Consider the following 16,712-nt stretch of genomic DNA (forward strand, 5'->3'; position numbering starts at 1 on the left):
GAGCTGTATAGAGTTCAACATACTACAGAGCTGTATAGAGTTTAACATACTACAGAGCTGTATAGAGTTTAACATACTACAGAGCTGTATAGAGTTTAACATACTACAGAGCTGTATAGAGTTTAACATACTACAGAGCTGTATAGAGTTTAACATACTACAGAGCTGTATAGAGTTTAACATACTACAGAGCTGTATAGAGTTTAACATACTACAGAGCTGTATAGAGTTCAACATACTACAGAGCTGTATAGAGTTTAACATACTACAGAGCTGTATAGAGTTTAACATACTACAGAGCTGTATAGAGTTTAACATAGTACAGAGCTGTATAGAGTTTAACATACTACAGAGCTGTATAGAGTTTAACATACTACAGAGCTGTATAGAGTTTAACATGCTACAGAGCTGTATAGAGTTTAACATACTACAGAGCTGTATACAGTTTAACATAGTACAGAGCTGTATAGAGTTTAACATACTACAGAGCTGTATAGAGTTTAACATACTACAGAGCTGTATAGAGTTCAACATAGTACAGAGCTGTATAGAGTTTAACATAGTACAGAGCTGTATAGAGTTTAACATACTACAGAGCTGTATAGAGTTTAACATACTACAGAGCTGTATAGAGTTTAACATACTACAGAGCTGTATAGAGTTTAACATACTACAGAGCTGTATAGAGTTTAACATACTACAGAGCTGTATAGAGTTTAACATAGTACAGAGCTGTATAGAGTTTAACATAGTACAGAGCTGTATAGAGTTTAACATACTACAGCGCTGTATAGAGTTTAACATAGTACAGAGCTGTATAGAGTTTAACATACTACAGTTTAACATAGTACAGAGCTGTATAGAGTTCAACATAGTACAGAGCTGTATAGAGTTTAACATACTACAGAGCTGTATAGAGTTTAACATACTACAGAGCTGTATAGAGTTTAACATACTACAGAGCTGTATAGAGTTTAACATACTACAGAGCTGTATAGAGTTTAACATACTACAGAGCTGTATAGAGTTTAACATACTACAGAGCTGTATAGAGTTTAACATACTACAGCGCTGTATAGAGTTTAACATACTACAGAGCTGTATAGAGTTTAACATACTACAGAGCTGTATAGAGTTTAACATAGTACAGAGCTGTATAGAGTTTAACATACTACAGAGCTGTATAGAGTTTAACATACTACAGCGCTGTATAGAGTTTAACATACTACAGAGCTGTATAGAGTTTAACATACTACAGAGCTGTATAGAGTTCAACATAGTACAGAGCTGTATAGAGTTTAACATACTACAGAGCTGTATAGAGTTTAACATACTACAGAGCTGTATAGAGTTTAACATAGTACAGAGCTGTATAGAGTTTAACATAGTACAGAGCTGTATAGAGTTTAACATAGTACAGAGCTGTATTGTCATGTATTGTCATGTTGTGTCTTGTTTCTGTCCTTTCCCTTCACCCTGTCTCCCTCTGCTGGTCGTTATTAGGTTACCTTTTCTCCCCCTCTTTCCCCCAGCTGTTCCTTGCCTCCTCCTAACTACCTCGTCACCCCTTTTCCCACCTGTTCCCTTTTTCCCTCTGATTAGTCCTCTATATCTCTCTCTGTTTTTGTTCCTGTCTTTGTCGGATTCTTGTTTGTGTTTTTCATGCCTGAACCAGACTATCGTCATGTTTGCTGCAACCTTGTCCTGTCCTGTCGGAATCTGCCGGTCCATCTGAGCCTACCTATGTTTTGTTATTAAAGAAGTTCTGTTTACGTTAATTCGCTTTTGGGTCCTCATTCACGCACCGTAACAGAAGAATCCGACCAAGAATGGACCCAGCGACTTCGGATCCTCTCCACTCAGCCGTCGAGATCCAGGGAGCGATGCTAGGCAGACACGAGCAGGAATTGTCTGCTGCTCGACATGCCGTTGAGACCCTGGCCACCCAAGTCTCCAACCTCACAGAACAGGTTCACCATCTCCGCCTCGATCCACCGGCCACTTCCAGGGCTTTCGAATCTCCGGAGCCCAGAATCAATAACCCGCCGTGTTACTCTGGGGAGCCCACTGAATGCCGCTCGTTCCTCACCCAGTGTGATATTGTGTTTTCTCTCCAGCCCAACACTTACTCCAGGAGCACTGCTCGTGTCGCCTACGTCATATCTCTCCTTACTGGACGGGCTCGTGAGTGGGGCACGGCAATCTGGGAGGCAAGGGCTGAGTGTACTAACCAGTATCAGGACTTTAAGGAGGAGATGATACGGGTTTTTGATCGATCTGTTTTTGGGGAGGAGGCTTCCAGGGCCCTGTCTTCCCTATGTCAAGGTAATCGATCCATAACAGACTACTCTATTGAGTTTCGCACTCTTGCTGCCTCCAGTGGCTGGAACGAGCCGGCTTTGCTCGCTCGTTTTCTGGAGGGTCTCCGCGCAGAGGTAAAGGATGAGATTCTCTCCCGGGAGGTTCCTTCCAGCGTGGATTCCTTGATTGAACTCGCTATTCGCATTGAGCGACGGGTTGATCTTCGTCACCGAGCTCGTGGAAAGGAGCTCGCGTTCTCCGTTGCCCCCCTCTCCGCATCACTACCATCTTCCTCTGCCGGCTCGGGTGCTGAGCCTATGCAGCTGGGAGGTATCCGCATCTCGACTAAGGAGAGGGAACGGAGAATCACCAACCGCCTCTGTCTCTATTGCGGTTCTGCTGGTCATTTTGTCACTTCATGTCCAGTAAAAGCCAGAGCTCATCAGTAAGCGGAGGGCTACTGGTGAGCGCTACTACTCCTGTCTCTCCTTCAAGATCCTGCACTACCTTGTCGGTCCATCTACGCTGGACCGGTTCGTCAGCTTCCTGCAGTGCCTTAATAGACTCTGGGGCGGAGGGCTGTTTTATGGACGAGACCTGGGCTCGGGAACATGACATTCCTCTCAGACAGTTAAGGGAGTCCACGGCCTTGTTCGCCCTGGATGGTAGTCCTCTCCCCAGGATTCAGCGTGAGACGCTACCTTTAACCCTCACTGTTTCTGGTAATCATAGCGAAACCATTTCTTTTTTAATTTTTCGTTCACCTTTTACACCTGTTGTTTTGGGCCATCCCTGGCTAGTTTGTCATAATCCTTCCATTAATTGGTCTAGTAATTCTATCCTCTCCTGGAACGTCTCTTGTCATGTGAAATGTTTAATGTCTGCTATCCCTCCTGTTTCCTCTGTCTCTTCTTCACAGGAGGAGCCTGGTGATTTGACAGGGGTGCCGGAGGAATATCACGATCTGCGCACGGTGTTCAGTCGGTCCAGGGCCACCTCTCTTCCCCCACACCGGTCGTATGATTGTAGTATTGATCTCCTTCCGGGAACCACTCCCCCCCGGGGTAGACTATACTCTCTGTCGGCTCCCGAACGTAAGGCTCTCGAAGATTATTTGTCTGTAGCTCTTGCCGCCGGTACCATAGTCCCCTCCTCCTCTCCCGCCGGAGCGGGGTTTTTTTTTGTTAAGAAGAAGGACGGGTCCCTGCGCCCCTGCATAGATTATCGAGGGCTGAATGACATAACAGTGAAGAATCGTTATCCGCTTCCTCTTATGTCTTCAGCCTTCGAGATCCTGCAGGGAGCCAGGTTTTTCACTAAGTTGGACCTTCGTAACGCTTACCATCTCGTGCGCATCAGGGAGGGGGACGAGTGGAAGACGGCGTTTAACACTCCGTTAGGGCACTTTGAATACCGGGTTCTTCCTTTCGGCCTCGCTAACGCTCCAGCTGTCTTTCAGGCTTTAGTCAATGATGTCCTGAGAGACATGCTGAACATCTTTGTTTTCGTTTACCTTGACGATATCCTGATTTTTTCACCGTCACTCCAGATTCATGTTCAGCACGTTTGACGTGTCCTCCAGCGCCTTTTAGAGAATTGTCTTTTTGTGAAGGCTGAGAAGTGCTCTTTTCATGCCTCCTCCGTCACATTTATCGGTTCTGTTATTTCCGCTGAAGGCATTAAGATGGATCCCGCTAAGGTCCAAGCTGTCATTGATTGGCCCGTCCCTAAGTCACGCGTCGAGCTGCAGCGCTTTCTCGGCTTCGCGAACTTCTATCGTTGTTTCATCCGTAATTTCGGTCAGGTGGCAGCTCCTCTCACAGCCCTTACTTCTGTCAAGACGTGCTTTAAGTGGTCCGTTTCCGCCCAGGGAGCTTTTGATCTCCTCAAGAATCGTTTTACATCCGCACCTATCCTTGTTACACCTGACGTCACTAGACAGTTCGTTGTCGAGGTTGACGCGTCAGAGGTGGGCGTGGGAGCCATTCTTTCTCAGCGCTCCCTCTCTGACGACAAGGTCCACCCTTGCGCGTATTTTTCTCATCGCCTGTCGCCGTCGGAACGTAACTATGATGTGGGAAACCGCGAACTGCTCGCCATCCGCTTAGCCCTAGGCGAATGGCGACAGTGGTTGGAGGGGGCGACCGTTCCTTTTGTCGTTTGGACTGACCATAGGAACCTTGAGTACATCCGTTCTGCCAAACGACTTAATGCGCGTCAGGCGCGCTGGGCGCTGTTTTTCGCTCGTTTCGAGTTCGTGATTTCTTATCGTCCGGGCTCTAAGAACACCAAGCCTGATGCTTTATCTCGTCTCTTCAGTTCTTCAGTAGCCTCCACTGACCCCGAGGGGATTCTCCCTGAGGGGCGTGTTGTCGGGTTGACTGTCTGGGGAATTGAGAGGCAGGTAAAGCAAGCACTCACTCAAACTCCGTCGCCGCGCGCTTGTCCTAGGAACCTTCTTTTCGTTCCCGTTCCTACTCGTCTGGCCGTTCTTCAGTGGGCTCACTCTGCCAAGTTAGCCGGCCATCCTGGCGTTCGGGGTACGCTTGCTTCCATTCGCCAGCGTTTTTGGTGGCCCACCCGGGAGCATGACACGCGTCGCTTCGTGGCTGCTTGTTCGGTCTGCGCGCAGACTAAGTCCGGTAACTCCCCTCCTGCCGGCCGTCTCAGGCCGCTTCCCATTCCCTCTCGACCGTGGTCTCACATCGCCTTAGATTTTGTCACCGGACTGCCTTCGTCAGCGGGGAAGACTGTTATTCTTACGGTTGTCGACAGGTTCTCTAAGGCGGCTAATTTTATTCCCCTTGCTAAGCTTCCTTCTGCTAAAGAGACGGCACAAATCATCATCGAGAATGTTTTCAGAATTCATGGCCTTCCGTCAGACGTCGTTTCGGACAGAGGTCCGCAATTCACGTCTCAATTTTGGAGGGAGTTTTGCCGTTTGATTGGGGCTTCCGTCAGTCTCTCTTCCGGCTTTCACCCCCAGTCTAACGGTCAAGCAGAACGGGCCAATCAGACTATTGGTCGCATCTTACGCAGTCTTTCTTTTCGCAACCCTGCGTCTTGGTCAAAACAGCTCCCCTGGGCAGAATACGCCCACAACTCGCTTCCTTCGTCTGCGACCGGGCTATCTCCTTTTCAGAGTAGCCTCGGGTACCAGCCTCCGCTGTTCTCATCTCAGTTCGCCGAGTCCAGCGTCCCCTCCGCTCAGGCTTTTGTCCAACGTTGCGAGCGCACCTGGAAGAGGGTCAGGTCTGCACTTTGCCGTTATAGGACGCAGACTGTGAGAGCTGCTAATAAGCGTAGAACTAAGAGTCCTAGATATTGTCGCGGTCAGAGAGTTTGGCTCTCCACTCAGAACCTTCCCCTTAAGACCGCTTCTCGCAAGTTGACCCCGCGGTTCATTGGTCCGTTCCGTATTTCTCGGATCATTAATCCTGTCGCAGTGCGACTTCTTCTTCCGCGATATCTTCGTCGCGTCCACCCGGTCTTCCATGTCTCCTGTGTCAAGCCCGTTCTTCGCGCCCCCGCTCGTCTTCTCCCCCCCCCATCCTTGTCGAGGGCGCACCCATCTACAGGGTCCGTAGGATTTTGGACATGCGTCCTCGGGGCCGTGGTCATCAGTACCTAGTAGATTGGGAGGGGTACGGTCCTGAGGAGAGGAGTTGGGTTCCCTCTCGGGACGTGCTGGACCGTGCGCTGATCGATGATTTCCTCCGTTGCCGCCAGGTTTCCTCCTCGAGTGCGCCAGGAGGCGCTCGGTGAGTGGGGGGGTACTGTCATGTATTGTCATGTTGTGTCTTGTTTCTGTCCTTTCCCTTCACCCTGTCTCCCTCTGCTGGTCGTTATTAGGTTACCTTTTCTCCCCCTCTTTCCCCCAGCTGTTCCTTGTCTCCTCCTAACTACCTCGTCACCCCTTTTCCCACCTGTTCCCTTTTTCCCTCTGATTAGTCCTCTATAGCTCTCTCTGTTTTTGTTCCTGTCTTTGTCGGATTCTTGTTTGTGTTTTTCATGCCTGAACCAGACTATCGTCATGTTTGCTGCAACCTTGTCCTGTCCTGTCGGAATCTGCCGGTCCATCTGAGCCTACCTATGTTTTGTTATTAAAGAAGTTCTGTTTACGTTAATTCGCTTTTGGGTCCTCATTCACGCACCGTAACATGTATAGAGTTTAACATAGTACAGAGCTGTGTAGAGTTTAACATAGTACAGAGCTGTATAGAGTTTAACATACTACAGAGCTGTGTAGAGTTTAACATACTACAGTTTAACATACTACAGAGCTGTATAGAGTTTAACATACTACAGAGCTGTATAGAGTTTAACATAGTACAGAGCTGTATAGAGTTTAACATACTACAGAGCTGTATAGAGTTTAACATACTACAGCGCTGTATAGAGTTTAACATAGTACAGAGCTGTATAGAGTTTAACATACTACAGAGCTGTATAGAGTTTAACATACTACAGCGCTGTATAGAGTTTAACATAGTACAGAGCTGTATAGAGTTTAACATACTACAGCGCTGTATAGAGTTTAACATAGTACAGAGCTGTATAGAGTTTAACATACTACAGAGCTGTATAGAGTTTAACATAGTACAGAGCTGTATAGAGTTTAACATACTACAGAGCTGTGTAGAGTTTAACATACTACAGAGCTGTATAGAGTTTAACATACTACAGAGCTGTATAGAGTTTAACATACTACAGCGCTGTATAGAGTTTAACATAGTACAGAGCTGTATAGAGTTTAACATACTACAGAGCTGTATAGAGTTTAACATAGTACAGAACTGTATATAGTTTAACATACTACAGAGCTGTATAGAGTTTAACATACTACAGAGCTGTATAGAGTTTAACATAGTACAGCGCTGTATAGAGTTTAACATACTCCAGAGCTGTATAGAGTTTAACATACTACAGAGCTGTATAGAGTTTAACATACTACAGAGCTGGATAGAGTTTAACATACTACAGAGCTGTATAGAGTTTAACATACTACAGTTTAACATACTACAGAGCTATATAGAGTTTAACATACTACAGAGCTGTATAGAGTTTAACATACTACAGTTTAACATACTACAGAGCTGTATAGAGTTTAACATACTACAGAGCTGTATAGAGTTTAACATACTACAGAGCTGTATAGAGTTTAACATACTACAGAGCTGTATAGAGTTTAACATAGTACAGAGCTGTATAGAGTTTAACATACTACAGAGCTGTATAGAGTTTAACATACTACAGAGCTGTATAGAGTTTAACATACTACAGAGCTGTATAGAGTTTAACATACTACAGAGCTGTATAGAGTTTAACATACTACAGAGCTGTATAGAGTTTAACATACTACAGAGCTGTATAGAGTTTAACATACTACAGAGCTGTATAGAGTTTAACATACTACAGAGCTGTATAGAGTTTAACATACTACAGTTTAACATACTACAGTTTAACATACTACAGTTTAACATACTACAGTTTAACATACTACAGTTTAACATACTACAGTTTAACATACTACAGCGCTGTATAGAGTTTAACATACTACAGAGCTGTATAGAGTTTAACATACTACAGAGCTGTATAGAGTTTAACATACTACAGAGCTGTATAGAGTTTAACATACTACAGAGCTGTATAGAGTTTAACATGCTACAGAGCTGTATAGAGTTTAACATACTACAGAGCTGTATAGAGTTTAACATACTACAGAGCTGTATAGAGTTTAACATAACATACTACAGAGCTGTATAGAGTTTAACATACTACAGAGCTGTATAGAGTTTAACATAGTACAGAGCTGTATAGAGTTTAACATAGTACAGAGCTGTATAGAGTTTAACATAGTACAGAGCTGTATAGAGTTTAACATACTACAGAGCTGTATAGAGTTTAACATACTACAGTTTAACATACTACAGAGCTGTATAGAGTTTAACATACTACAGAGCTGTATAGAGTTTAACATACTACAGAGCTGTATAGAGTTTAACATACTACAGAGCTGTATAGAGTTTAACATACTACAGAGCTGTATAGAGTTTAACATACTACAGTTTAACATAGTACAGAGCTGTATAGAGTTTAACATACTACAGTTTAACATAGTACAGAGCTGTATAGAGTTTAACATAGTACAGAGCTGTATAGAGTTTAACATACTACAGAGCTGTATAGAGTTTAACATAGTACAGAGCTGTATAGAGTTTAACATACTACAGAGCTGTATAGAGTTTAACATACTACAGAGCTGTATAGAGTTTAACATACTACAGTTTAACATACTACAGAGCTGTATAGAGTTTAACATACTACAGTTTAACATACTACAGTTTAACATAGTACAGAGCTGTATAGAGTTTAACATACTACAGTTTAACATACTACAGTTTAACATACTACAGAGCTGTATAGAGTTTAACATACTACAGTTTAACATACTACAGTTTAACATACTACAGAGCTGTATAGAGTTTAACATACTACAGTTTAACATACTACAGTTTAACATACTACAGAGCTGTATAGAGTTTAACATACTACAGTTTAACATACTACAGTTTAACATACTACAGAGCTGTATAGAGTTTAACATACTACAGAGCTGTATAGAGTTTAACATACTACAGTTTAACATACTACAGAGCTGTATAGAGTTTAACATAGTACAGAGCTGTATAGAGTTTAACATACTACAGTTTAACATACTACAGTTTAACATACTACAGTTTAACATACTACAGTTTAACATAGTACAGAGCTGTATAGAGTTTAACATACTACAGTTTAACATACTACAGTTTAACATACTACAGAGCTGTATAGAGTTTAACATACTACAGAGCTGTATAGAGTTTAACATACTACAGAGCTGTATAGAGTTTAACATACTACAGCGCTGTATAGAGTTTAACATACTACAGTTTAACATACTACAGTTTAACATACTACAGAGCTGTATAGAGTTTAACACAGTACAGAGCTGTATAGAGTTTAACATACTACAGTTTAACATACTACAGTTTAACATACTACAGAGCTGTATAGAGTTTAACATACTACAGAGCTGTGTAGAGTTTAACATACTACAGAGCTGTATAGAGTTTAACATACTACAGAGCTGTATAGAGTTTAACATACTACAGAGCTGTATAGAGTTTAACATAGTACAGAGCTGTATAGAGTTTAACATACTACAGAGCTGTATAGAGTTTAACACACTACAGAGCTGTATAGAGTTTAACATACTACAGAGCTGTTCAGAGTTTCTATACTATATAGTCCATCAAGCCCTGACTACTGTAGGTTGAGACCCTGAACGCCGAATGATCCGTGTGACCCCTGTGTCATTATCTGACCCTCATGCATATGCTAATGAGCCTCCAGGTTCCATGGCAACCTGTCTCTCCTCAATAGATTCTCAAGGGCACCTGGTGACATATGGCTCAGTTTGTATTTGTGTGTGTGTGTGTGTGTATATGTGTTTTTGTGTGTATGTGTATATGTGTCTGTATATGTGTGTGTATATGTGTGTGTATATGTGTGTGTTTGTGTGTGTGTGTGTGTGTGTGTGTGTACATGTGTGTGTATGTGTGTGTATATGTGTGTGTATATGTGTGTGTATATGTGTGTGTGTGTGTATATGTGTGTGTGTGTGTGTGTGTGTGTGTGTATGTGTGTGTATATGTGTGTGTATATGTGTGTGTATATGTGTGTGTATATGTGTGTGTGTGTGTGTGTGTGTGTGTGTGTGTGTGTGTGTGTGTGTGTGTGTGTGTGTGTGTGTGTATGTGTGTGTATATGTGTGTGTGTTTGTGTGTTGCTACAGGCAACACTGCAGCAATGCATCCCTCCCTCTCGGTATAACATGTAATTATATCCATCTTATTGATTAACATAGAAGTACCAGACATGTGCCTTCTGGTTCTGAATATATGTAGGGTGGGCGTGACTTCTAAGAGATATGCCTTGCTTGACAACTGAAGGATTGTGAAAATGGCAAGGTGCAAAGAGCCTTTTAACTACAGTTCATCAGGACCGGCTTGCTGAGTGTGCATCTGTTCTTTAAGAGTAATTAACCCGATAATGGTGGAACAGGATGTTAATTATAATGGTGTGTTAATGACATAGAGGATGTTAATGATAATGGTATGTTGATGACATAGAGGATGTTAATGATAATGGTATGTTAATAGTTTAGATGCCCAGGGAGCTCTTCTCTCTAAAGGCTGAAGGTGTGGTGCATGGAATTTAGCTCTCAATGCATTTTAATATTGAAGGGAACATTTTGTATTTTCTAAAGATCGTTTTACCACCCTGAAAAACACATGTGCAGTAGGCTAAGCACGCCAGAGGATCACGAAAAACGCCCAGCTGAAATTGTTTTCTGATTAAATTACTATAATTGAATATCAAACGTTAAATGCCACTCTCCTACGGTCATTTGGTAATGTTGAGAAATCATCTCCTTGATTGTGTTCCACCGTAGACCAAAAGGGGGCAGGAACGCTGTCCACAGACGCTATCCTTTCGCTTTCCATGAGTCTCCACATACCAGCCTCCTCGCACTCACTCACCACCTAGCAGCCCGTGTAGTGATGATGTTGCACCTGTCTTCATCGTTCTCTTCTGAATCATCACGGATGCTGAATGGAATATTTTGACGTCAAATATTTCTAATTGGTCTTAAAAGTTCTAAGAACGCCGACGGTCAATATTAGATGACGCGTTATTTTGCGAGCATGTGGTTTTCTTCTGACTGACGCGAATCGCCTGCGGTATTTTAGTACCAGCAGTGTTTTTGAAAGTGGACAGATAAGCATGGACTAATCGTTGTGATTATTTTCCATTCATGATGGGACCATTCAAACTTTATTTTTTGTACAGTACATTTGCCATCTTCCCAGGTAAGCGAAATGTCCGCATTTTGTTACGCAATTATGTTGATTGATTTCCCATAACTGTCATGTTTTGATTTTAGTATGTTACTGTGACGTGGTTTCAGTTGATAACTGAATTAATGTATTTCTTATTTTTCGTGTTTTACAATAATTTTACAATTTTGGCTGTGTAGGAAGTTGTAACCTATCAGAATAGAGGTTTGTAGGCTAAGTTTCGCAGCATTACATCATGATATAGCAGCAATAGCCGGCTGCGGTGTCGGACTGACGGTCGCTGTCCATGGTGCTGAACTAACGCTATCTCTGCCGCGGCCGGACTCTTTCTATCTATCCGGTCTCTCTCATCCAGCTCTAGGCTTTGGTGTCGATCCAGCCCTCCGCATCAACGTATTCGATGAACTGAAGTTGGGAGAGTCTTACGCTGGAGTTTTTCAAGTTCAGGGGTTCCACAATGAGAGCCGAGCCTTTCTTTTCCAAGGTAAGACCCGAAAACTGTATTTGACCCATATCTATGCATTACTCTCAGGGGGCGGCAGGTAGCCTAGTGGTTAGAGGCAGGTAGCCTAGTGGTTAGAGGTAGGTAGCCTAGTGGTTAGAGGCAGGTAGCCTAGTGGTTAGAGGCAGGTAGCCTAGTGGTTAGCGGCAGGTAGCCTAGTGGTTAGAGGTAGGTAGCCTAGTGGTTAGAGGCAGGTAGCCTAGTGGTTAGAGGTAGGTAGCCTAGTGGTTAGAGGCAGGTAGCCTAGTGGTTAGCGGCAGGTAGCCTAGTGGTTAGAGGTAGGTAGCCTAGTGGTTAGAGGCAGGTAGCCTAGTGGTTAGAGTCAGGTAGCCTAGTGGTTAGAGGCAGGTAGCCTAGTGGTTAGAGGCAGCTAGCCTAGTGGTTAGAGGCAGGTAACCTAGTGGTTAGAGGCAGCTAGCCTAGTGGTTAGAGGCAGGTAACCTAGTGGTTAGAGGCAGCTAGCCTAGTAGTTAGAGGCAGGTAGCCTAGTGGTTAGAGGCAGATAGCCTAGTGGTTAGAGGCAGGTAATCTAGTGGGTAGAGGCAGGTAGCCTACTGGTTAGAGGCAGGTAGCCTACTGGTTAGAGGCAGGTAGCCTAGTGGTTAGAGGCAGCTAGCCTAGTGGTTAGAAGCAGCTAGCCTAGTGGTTAGAGGCAGGTGGCCTAGTGGTTAGAGGCCGGTAGCCTAGTGGTTAGAGGCAGGTAGTCTAGTGGTTAGAGGCAGATAGCCTAGTGGTTAGAGGCAGCTAGCCTAGTGGTTAGAGGCAGGTAGCCTAGTGGTTAGAGGCAGCTAGCCTAGTGGTTAGAAGCAGCTAGCCTAGTGGTTAGAGGTAGGTAGCCTAGTGGTTAGAGGCAGCTAGCCTAGTGGTTAAAAGCAGCTAGCCTAGTGGTTAGAGGCAGCTACCCTAGTGGTAAGAGGCAGGTAGCCTAGTGGTTAAAGCATTGGACAAGTAACCAAAAGGTTGCAAGAGCTGACATGGTGAAAATCTGTCGTTCTGCCCCTGAACAGGCACTGTTCCTAGGTCGTCATTGAAAATAAGAATTTGTTCTTAACTGACTTGCCTAGTTAAATAAAGGTAAAATAAAAATATTACTCTAACTTTGATCTTGTTTACGTTTGCACGTGTGACTAATCTTCTGCTATGTCATAAGACATTGAGTTCAAATAGCCTACACACCTGTTATAAAGCAGGTAGCCTACTGCTAGGATAGACGTTTGGTCTTGACGTTTCACCCATAGCGGGATAAAGCATTAACGTTACCCTCGGCCCACTGTATGACGAAAGTAGATAACCCCGTCATAATAGATAACCCCGTTATAACAGATAACCCCGTCATAACAGATAACCTCGTCATAACAGATAACCTCGTCATAACAGATAACCCCGTCATAACAGATAACCCTGTCATAACAGATAACCCCGTCATAACAGATAACCCCATTATAACAGATAACCCCATCATAACAGATAACCCCGTCATAACAGATAACCTCGTCATAACAGATAACCCCGTCATAACAGATAACCCCGTCATAATAGATAACCCCATCATAACAGATAACCCCGTCATAACAGATAACCTCGTCATAACAGATAACCCCGTCATAATAGATAACCCCGTCATAATAGATAACCCCGTCATAATAGATAACCTCGTCATAATAGATAACCCCGTCATAATAGATAACCTCGTCATAATAGATAACCCCGTCATAACAGATAACCCCGTCATAACAGATAACCTCGTCATAACAGATAACCCCGTCATAACAGATAACCCCGTCATAATAGATAACCCCATCATAACAGATAACCCCGTCATAACAGATAACCTCGTCATAACAGATAACCCCGTCATAATAGATAACCCCGTCATAATAGATAACCCCGTCATAATAGATAACCTCGTCATAACAGATAACCCCGTCATAATAGATAACCCCGGCATAATAGATAACCCCGTCATAACAGATAACCCCGTCATAATAGATAACCCCGTCATAATAGATAACCCCGTCATAATAGATAACCTCGTCATAATAGATAACCCCGGCATAATAGATAACCCCATCATAACAGATAACCCCGTCATAACAGATAACCCCGTCATAATAGATAACCGCGTCATAACAGATAACCCCGGCATAATAGATAACCCCGTCATAACAGATAACCCCGTCATAATAGATAACCTCGTCATAATAGATAACCCCGTCATAATAGATAACCTCGTCATAATAGATAACCCCGTCATAATAGATAACCCCGTCATAACAGATAACCCCGTCATAATAGATAACCTCGTCATAATAGATAACCCCGTCATAATAGATAACCCTGTCATAACAGATAACCCCGTCATAATAGATAACCCCGTCATAATAGATAACCCCGGCATAATAGATAACCCCGTCATAATAGATAACCCGTCATAACAGATAACCCCGCCATAATAGATAACCCCGTCATAATAGATAACCCCGTCATAACAGATAACCTCGTCATAATAGATAACCCCGTCATAATAGATAACCCCGTCATAACAGAGAACACCATCGTGGCCTGGTGCCAGGCTGCAGTGAACTATTGGCAGCGACATTATTGTTTCAGTCTATAAATGATAGACTATTTATCCCATTCTTTTGCCAAACGTAGATCAGCAAAACAAAGATCCAAAATAGAAATCCCAACCCATACAGAAGTCTTTCATTCTGCCATTCAGCTGTCCCCATATTGCGACTTCTAATCCCATGTCTGGAGTTGTAGGTTTAGTAAACACTGGTATACCACATACCCCGCAGCGGGTTATAGTGTGCCCCCCCCTCCACCCCACCCCCAGATATAGTAGGCCTTGAACGACAGTAAATTAACTGTCAGACTGCAACATTTCTGCTCATTCTCATTGACAAATGTGTAGAATAGCATGATTAGCTATAAAACTGCAATTTTTTCTTTCTGTTTCATGGCAATATGTGTAGAATTGCAGAAAATTAGCTAAATTCTCTCAGCCTAATTGCAAAATGTGTACAATAGCATGATTAGCTATAAAACTGTTTTTCTCTGACCCATGGCAATATAAATTGCAGAAAGTTAGCTATATAACAGCAATTTTCTCTCAACCTCATGGGAAAATGTGTAGAATATCATGAGATTAGCTATAAAGCTGCACATTTTCTCTTTGCCCCATGGCAAAATGTGTGGAATGTGTTTGTGTGAGGGAGATTTTTATTTATTTTCCATCTTCCACAAGAGTCTCTGTTTCTTTCATTCAGACTTTCTGTAAGTTTCTCTCTCTTATGTCTCCAAACTGAGGGTGTTGATCTTGAGTTTCTCTCTCTGATGCCTCCGTGGCTGTGTCTGAGCTAGCAATGCAGACCGCCCCCCCAGAGCAGAAAACAGGGATGAAAACTCTGCTTTTGTGTCAAAGCTTAAGTCATTCACTTCATAGGCGTCTTTTATGTTTTGCACTGACTCTCTTGCACAGGCTCAATGTACACTCACTGGACCCTAACCACACACCCACACATATTACACACACACACACACACACACACACACACACACACACACACACACACACACACACACACACACACACACACACACACACACACACACACACACACACACACATTCCTTCACACTCTTCACGTATGCTGCTGCTACTCTCTGTTTATTATCTATGCATAGTCACTTCACCCCGACCTACATGTACATATTACCTAAATGACCTTGACTGACTCGTACCCCTGCACATTAACTCTGTACTGGTACCCCTTGTATACAGCCTCGTTATTGTTATTATCTACTTTGGTTTATTTAGCAAATGTTTCTTAGTTACTTTTTACATTGTTGTTTAGGGGCTCGTAAGTACGCAGTTCACTGTTTACACCTGTTGTTTTCAAATACAATTTAATTTGTAGGCCTTTTATCCACAGTACCAGTACCAGCCCAGGGTTTTGTTGGAGGCTATGAGAATCAGAATGAAAGGCAGAATGAAGTATTCAACCCCTTCTGTTATGACAAGCCTAAAGAAGTTCAGGAGTAAAAATGTGCTTTAAAACTCACATAATAAGTTGCATGGACTCACTCTGTGTGCAATAACAGTGTTTAACATGATTTGTGAATGATTACCTCACACATACAATTATCTGTAAGATCCCTCAGTCAAGCAGTTAATTTCAAAGATAGATTCAACCACAAAGACCACATTGTCGTTACTCTACAATACTAAGCTAATTGACAGAGTGAAAAGGAGGAAGCTTGTACAGAATAAAAATGTCCGAAAACATGCAGTTTGTTTGCAACACTGCACTAATACTGCAAAACAAATGTGGCAAAGCAATTCACTTTTTTTCTTGAATACAAAGTGTTATGTTTGTGGCAAATCCAATACAACACATTACTGAGTATCACTCTCCATATTTACTACATAAGTGTAGTGGTGGCTGCATCATGTTATGGGTATGCTTGTAATCGTTAAGGACTGAGGAGTTTTTCAGGATTAAATATTAAATGGAATGGAGCAAAGCACAGGCAAAATCCTAGAGGAAAACCTGCTTCAGTCTGCTTCCCAACAGACACTGGGAGATGAATGAACCTTTCAGCAGGACCATAACCTAAAAGGTCAAATATTCACTGGAGTTTCTTACCAAGACGACAGTAAATGTTCCTGGGTGGCCGAGGTACAGTTTTGACTTAAATCTGGTTGTCTAGCAATGACCAGTTTGACAGAGCCTTAAGAATCCTGAAAAGAATAATGGGCATATATTGTACAATCCAGGTGTCCAAAGCTCTTAGAGACTTACCCAGAAAGACTCACCGCTGTAATTGCTGCCAAAGGTGATTGATTCTAACATGTATTGAGGGGTGTTAATACTTATGTCATTTAGATATTTGTGTATAAATTTGCAATAAATTTGCAAACATTTCTAAAAACATGTTTTCACTTTGTCATTGTGGGTTATTGTGTGTAGATGGGTGAGGAAAAAAATATATTGAAT

General features: G+C 42.8%; 1 protein-coding gene across 1 annotated transcript in view; it reads left to right on the forward strand.

Annotated features, from left to right (window-relative positions):
* Positions 1-10,763: 10,763 nt before the first annotated feature.
* LOC110490712 (protein kinase C-binding protein NELL2) overlaps positions 10,764-16,712 on the forward strand; it is a 107,818-nt gene continuing 101,869 nt past the window's right edge. The window contains 2 exon segments of the mRNA XM_090201117.1: positions 10,764-11,219; positions 11,563-11,691. Coding sequence (XP_090057243.1) covers positions 11,165-11,219; positions 11,563-11,691 — 184 coding nt within the window. The 5' untranslated portion in view covers positions 10,764-11,164.

Source organism: Oncorhynchus mykiss, chromosome 15, assembly GCF_057628025.1.
Source record: "Oncorhynchus mykiss isolate SJ-2025 chromosome 15, ASM5762802v1, whole genome shotgun sequence".
In the NCBI taxonomy this organism is placed as follows: Eukaryota; Metazoa; Chordata; class Actinopteri; order Salmoniformes; family Salmonidae; genus Oncorhynchus; species Oncorhynchus mykiss.